A 6,722-nucleotide genomic window follows, 5' to 3' on the forward strand; every position below is an offset into this window, starting at 1 on the left:
GATATTTTTGTGAAAGCTTAAATCAGATATTTTTATTCAAATACAACAGTTCCTTGTATACGTCAAGACTCAGTTTGAGAAGACTTTCAAAGGGCCAAGACTGATAAAGTATTGAGTTTATCAACTCATTATGACAAAAGTTGTTCCAAGATAATGGTATAATCCATCAAACTACATGTTCATATTCTCCTAGCAAAATGGTGTTGCTGAGAGAAAATATAGACACAATATAGAGGTGACAAAAGCTATCAAGTTTCAGGCTGAAATTTCAATAAGATTCTGGGTTATTGTGTCCTAATTGCAGTGTATATCATCAATAGATTGCATAGTTCAATCATTCATTTTTAACTCCTTATGAGAAGCTATATGTTAAAAGGCCAACTTGTGATCATCTAAGGGTAATGTGATGTCCGTGCTATGTCAAAGTGTTTAATGAACATGATAAGCTCATGACTAGAGCAAGAGCAAGTGTCTTGATGGGGTACTCTAGCAGTCAGATATCAGATATATGATATGTCTTCTAACATCTTCTCTTTGAGTGGAGATGTGTCATTTAGGGAAGATATATTTCCATTTAAACTGCTCAAGAATCAAACTCAGTCACCTCATCATATTTTTCCTTTGGAAGACCAATATCTAGTGATAGGTGATGCTGGGACATCTCTGTAAATTCCAGTAACTAGGTCACCTCAAGGGGTTCCTGATTCAGTTAATCAGCATGAGCAGCAACTGCAGGTTGTTCCTACTCCTGCACAGTCTATAACTCTAGTATATTAAAGAAGACCAACTAGAGGTCATCCTACTCCTGCACAATCATAGGCTATAACTCAGGTGTATCAAAGAAGATCAACTAGAGATCAAGGGGCTCCTAAGTCAGATAATCAGTAAGAGCAGCAACAGTAGGTTGTTCCTACCCATTCACAGTCCATAACTCAGACTTCTGCACCTCAGGATCAAAGAATATCAACTAGAGGTAGAAAGATGCCAGTATGGATGAATGACTTTGTTTCCAAAATTACAAAGAAAGCACCTCATGCTCTGCTAATCATGTGTCATATGATAAACTCTCATCATCCTATAATAGCTATGTGCTGAAAACTTCATGTGTTACTGAACCTACAAGTTACTCTAAGGCCTATAAAAATCCTAGATGGGTGGAAGCAATGAAAAATGAGATAGAAGCTTTAAATTCCATCATTCTTGGGAGATTTTTACTCTGCCTAAAGGAAAGAATTCTATTAGTTGCAAGCACCAAAGACAGAGGAATACAAAGTTATCAGAGGTATTGCTAAGATCTCAATTCACTTAGAATCAATATGATCCATCCTTATACATTAGAAAGACATCATAAGGAGTCACTCTGGTGCTAGTACATGTTGATGACATACTGATCATAGGAGACGGTCTAAAACTGATAGAAGAAACTAAGGCAATTCTACATCAAAACTTTAGGATGAAAAATCGAGGTGAGCTGAGATTTTTCCTTGGAATAGAATTTGTAAGATTTGATAAAGGGATATTAATGCACCAAATAAAATATGCATTGGAATTACTATCTAAGTTAGGCTTAACAACAGCCAAGCTTGCAGCTACTCCAATGGACTATAACATCAAACTAACATCTAACAGTTTGATTAGTATGTCAAGCGAGGATAGTCTACCACCAGCAAATCAAGTTGCTTGTCAGAAATTGATTAGTAAGTTGTTTATTTAACTATGAAAAGACTAGACATAGCCTTTTGTGTTCAAACATTAAGTCAGTTTCTTCAAGATCCTAAGAAGTCACACGTGGAGGTAACACTTAGAGTTGTGAAGTATGTTAAAAATCAACCAGATGTTGTCTAGTGATACAAATGATAGAGTGAGTGCTTATTGTGATGTAGCATCCTGTCTTCAAACTAGAAGATCTGTAACTGGATATTTTGTGAAGGTTGGAGAATCAATAGTATCCTAGAAATCAAAGAAACAAACTAATGTTTGCAAGAGCTCAGCTGAGGCAGAATTTAGAAGTCTTGCAGCAGTAACAACAGAGTTTATATGAATTCTAGGTCTAATGAAGGAAGTTGGAAGTGAAGTGTGCTACCTGTGGATGTATTCAGTGATAGCAAGTCTGCTCTACAAATAACAACAAATCCAAAATATCATGGGAGGATAAACATACTGATATTGATTGCTTCTTTATTAAGAAAAACTTGTTCAAGGGAAAATCTGAACTCACTATACTCCAACTCAAGATCAACCTGCAGACATGCTAACTAAGGGGCTGACAAGAGCACAACAAGTTCATCTCAATGCCGAGCTAGGAATTTGTGACATCTTCACACCTTCCTAGCTTGAGGGGGAGTGTTGAATATATAAAGAATGCAGCAGAACAATGAAGAAAGAGTAATTTTCAATTTTCTGTTATATCTGTTTTTTTGGCATGGACAGTTTAGCGGCTAGGTAGTTAGTTGGTTAGCTCATAAACAAGTCTATATATAGAAGTCAAGTGTACATTGAATGATCATGATGAATATACAACTCTACTCTTCTATCTCTAATGATCTTAATCTCTTCTTTACTTCTTTCTCCTGCTTCTTCCTAAATCTGTACTCCCTCTTCTTCTTCTTCTACAGGAAGTGTACTACTATCTAGTTTAATTACTACATACTCAAAGTTGGAACTTTGAATGTCTACGTATTATGCCTTTTTATGTATAATAAGAAATATTTGTTGTTGTGTGTCCTGAATTGCAGCGTTTCCCTTGTCTACGAAGGCTAGATCTCAGCGACTCACAAAACCTGATGCAAACACCAGATTTCAGTGGGATGCCAAATTTGGAGCATTTGTATTTGCAGTCATGTAAGAGTCTTAAAGAGGTTCACCATTCCCTGGGAAATTGCAGAAAACTCATCCAATTATATTTGTATAATTGTGAAAGCCTTGAGAGGTTTCCATGTGTTAGTGGGGAATCTCTTGAATATCTGAATCTGGAGTTTTGCTCTAGTTTAGAGATATTTCCAGAAGTGATGGGAAAAGTGAAGCCCTCTTCTATTGAGTACCTAACTCAGGGAGAGCTCCACTTGGGTAATATGGAAAATCTTGTAGCTCTTCCTAGCAGCATTTGCAAGTTGAAATGTTTGGTGAAGCTGGATATGTCCTACTGCTTTAAAGTTGAAAGCTTGCCAGAAGAGATAGGTAATTTAGAAAACTTGGAGGAGCTTGATGCTAGACAGACTTTAATTTCAAGACCTCCATCTTCCATCATCCGCTTGAACAAGCTTAAATTCTTGAGTTTTGAAAAAAAACAAAATGAAGCCCTGTTCTATTGAGTACCTAACTCAGGGAGTGTTATTTGTGTTTCCTCGGGTGAATGAAGGGTTACGCTCCTTGGAAATTCTGAATCTGAGTTTCTGCAATCTAATAGATGGAGGACTTCTGAAAGACATTGGATGCTTACATTCTTTGGAAGAGTTAACACTTAGCGGAAATAATTTTGAGTATTTTCCTCAAAGCATAGCCCAACTTAGTGCTCTTCGATTCTTGGGATTATCACATTGCAAGAAGATTAATTTTGAACTTATCGTGGGGATGAAAAACTTGGAGGCTTTGAATCTCAGTTACTGCAATCTAATAGATGGAGAGCTTCCAGATGACATTGGATGCTTATCCTCTTTGAAAGAGTTGAATCTCAGTGGAAATAATTTTGGGCATTTGCCTCGAAGAATAGCCGAACTTGGTGCTCTTCGGTGTTTGGACTTATCACATTGCAAGAGGCTTACACGGCTGCCAGAATTTCCAGTTCTATTAGATACAATAGAAGCAGATTGGACAAATTATTGGATCTGTAATTCGCTATTTCAGAATATCTCATTAGTGCAGCATGACATCTCTGCTTCAGATTCCTTGTCACTAAGAGTGATTACAGGTCGGCGGTGGCATGGGATGCCAACGTTCCCATACCAGGGAATTGATGGTGTGTCAGTCAATTTGCCTGAGAATTGGTACATACATGATAGCTTCTTGGGGTTTGCTGTATGTTACCATGGCATATTAACCGACATCACAGCTCACTTGATTCCCTTATATGATGATGATGGGATGTCGTGTATCACCCGGAAACTTGTCTTATCCAACCATTCAGAATACGCTATAAAACTTCCTTGTATTCATTTTTTCTTGATACCTTTTACCGGTTTGTGGGATATTTCTACGGCAAATGGAAAAACACCAAACGACTATGGGCACATCATGTTATCTTTCTCCAAGAAAGAAGAGTATGAATTCCGTTTGCTGTATAAAGATGAACTAATGGTTTAGGCCTTGTTGCGAAAAAAGGGAAAATAATGATGATATGATGATAGTGAGCACCATGACGAAGCCAATTGCTCCTCTTCTAAGAAACAAAGGTCACCATGAGCTGCAAAGTAAGTACTTGTTTTCTTTTTGTAGTTAGCTGCAAAGTCTTCTCCCAAAACCGATCAATTTTTTCTTTCTTTTTCCCTCTTTGTTTCCTCTATTGACAGGAGCTCGTCAATGAATGATTTACATTTTATCTTGTCTCCATTTATGTTGGATTAACCAAGGTAAGTTAAAGACTAACAAGAAGTTTGACTTGTTTTCTTTTTCTTGTTGTTAGTGAAATTGTGGTCTCGACTATTTGCTATATTCTTATGATTCTTTCTTCTTTCCCCCTTTTAGGGAGCTCATTGATGGGTGATTTGCATATCGTCGGTGAATTTTTCAATTGATTCCCCACCTTGTCTTACGATGATGTAAAAGCCACTATTTAAATAATGGATGCCAGAAATTTATGCTGCAGTTTTGAAAAGATCTTAAGAAGTGCAGACAATACTAATACAGTCACAAAAAAGAAGAACGAAAAATCCTTGATATTCCACTGGTTTTTCCTATCAAAGTGAATAATCTAAAAACTTAGATTTGATGCCAGTAAAAGTAACTTCTTTTTATAAGTTAACTGGCTCCTTATTTGGATTACTTGTAAGTGGTTCTAACAATATCTTTACTCTGGTTTTGGATTACTTTTGCAGTGCAAACTGAGAAGCGAAGATGGTATGTTGCATCAAAAAGCAACCGGAGCAAAGGAGAAGCATTTCCAGTAATCAGACGTACCTCCACTGATAGAGCAACTATTCTTCCATCAGGATGTAGAGCTCAAATACTTTCTCCGCCACCACCAAGTTCTACCGAAGTAGCATACTTCTTTATTGCGTCTGATCCACTGTCAAATCTGCGTGTAGTAGCAATACAAAGTACAGTTTTGTTATCTCAGAATAAGAGTTGTGTGACATAGCATTGAATTAGAATCAAACAAGATGAACATGTACATAGCTATAGAAACACTAATGCTGGAAATAACTGAGTCAAATTACTATTGGATTTTCTTTTGGAGGGATGAGCATTATTGGTTTTTGGACTTTTGGAGGGAGGTGATTTGACGGGATATAGAGCATTTACAGCTTACTGATACGGGAATTCCTAGCTCGAGACCTTTCACACGAAGCCAAGCCCATGAGTTGCAACGACTCCAAGCCTTGTTCACATTCTTGGCCATGTGTGAGGCCCTTGTGAGCCCATCTAAGGGCCTATATTTAATAAAATGTAAAGAGGCCCACCAAGACCCCCCAAACCCACCCACTTAAATGTCAAGGGTAATTTGGTCTTTGTCCCTTCTTTCTAAGTGACTATATAAGCCATGTAATAGGGCTAGTCTTGCTTTAGTTCATTCCTATTATTCAAGAAACAAAGACTTGTAAATTTTTGACTTCTCTTTCTCATCATTTGGAGAGGCCAAAACCAAATTCTCACTAGTAGAGTGATACTAGTGTTGCATCTTGGCGAGAAACTAGGTTCTTGAGGTTCTTTGAGTTCCTCTTGGTCCAAGTAAGAACTTGGTATTGATATTTATTAGTCTTAGGGTCCTTTCTCTTGTTAGGGTTCTTAGATTAATGAATATTGTGTGTCAAGTTTCTATCTCTTTCTTTGTAAATCTTGTTAACATTGTGTTGTTGAATATAAAAGTCTAGTGAAGTCGTGTGGGGCTCTTTCGATTCACTAGCAATATTGTCTTTGTTGTTCTTGTTGTTAAACTCACTTTTCTAGTTCAAACAAGTGTTGCAAGCCTAGTGAAGTCGTGTGTGGCCATTTTTCGATTCACTAGCACTTTGTTGTTCATCCTGTTGTTCTTGTGTTGGTTGGAATCTCTTGATACACACTTAGCATTGTATCATTTGGTATCAAAGCTCAAGGCTAGGTTTTGTTCTTACAAAAACAATCTTGGAAAGCTCTTACCAAAAAGTGTGTTCTTGAACATTTTGGTAAAAAAATTGGTTGTAGATCTATAAAAGTTTTACTTGTTTAGTTGTTTCTTGTGTTGGTTTCTTTCTCATCAACACAAAGGGTGTCTAAATCTAAAGTTGAGCTTAATGAAAAAAGAGAATTGTGTTGTGAAAAAAAAAAACCTTGGAAGTGACTATTGTGGTGTATTGTTATTGTGTTCTTGAAGGTGTTGATGTTGTGTTCATCCTAAACTTCTCCTCATCTTATGTCTTAACTTCTATAAAGATAAATAGACTCAAAAAGGTTGTAAGACAAAATTGAAAATTGTTTGTGAGAAGACTTGCCAACATCACCTTTTCAAGACTTGACAACCACTTTTCCTTAAAACAAGGAACCTTGTCTTGTGGGCCTAGTGAGGTCAAACATCACCTTTTGAGTTTGAA

At 37.0% G+C, this 6,722-nt stretch overlaps 2 protein-coding genes and 1 pseudogene across 2 annotated transcripts; all 3 read left to right on the forward strand.

Moving 5' to 3' along the window:
• Nucleotides 1-3,501, forward strand: part of LOC107870510 — a 30,174-nt pseudogene extending 26,673 nt beyond the window's left edge.
• Nucleotides 3,353-5,416, forward strand: LOC124889393 (TMV resistance protein N-like). The gene is made up of 2 exons (XM_047401049.1): nucleotides 3,353-3,359; nucleotides 3,407-5,416. The coding sequence occupies exons 1-2, from the start codon at nucleotides 3,353-3,355 to the stop codon at nucleotides 4,297-4,299; spliced, it is 900 nt and encodes a 299-aa protein (XP_047257005.1). The 3' UTR covers nucleotides 4,300-5,416.
• On the forward strand, nucleotides 4,305-5,416 carry LOC124889270. The gene is made up of 2 exons (XM_047400585.1): nucleotides 4,305-4,406; nucleotides 5,031-5,416. The coding sequence occupies exons 1-2, from the start codon at nucleotides 4,334-4,336 to the stop codon at nucleotides 5,291-5,293; spliced, it is 336 nt and encodes a 111-aa protein (XP_047256541.1). The 5' UTR covers nucleotides 4,305-4,333; the 3' UTR covers nucleotides 5,294-5,416.
• Nucleotides 5,417-6,722: the final 1,306 nt, after the last annotated feature.

This window comes from Capsicum annuum, chromosome 12 (assembly GCF_002878395.1).
Source record: "Capsicum annuum cultivar UCD-10X-F1 chromosome 12, UCD10Xv1.1, whole genome shotgun sequence".
In the NCBI taxonomy this organism is placed as follows: domain Eukaryota; kingdom Viridiplantae; phylum Streptophyta; class Magnoliopsida; order Solanales; family Solanaceae; genus Capsicum; species Capsicum annuum.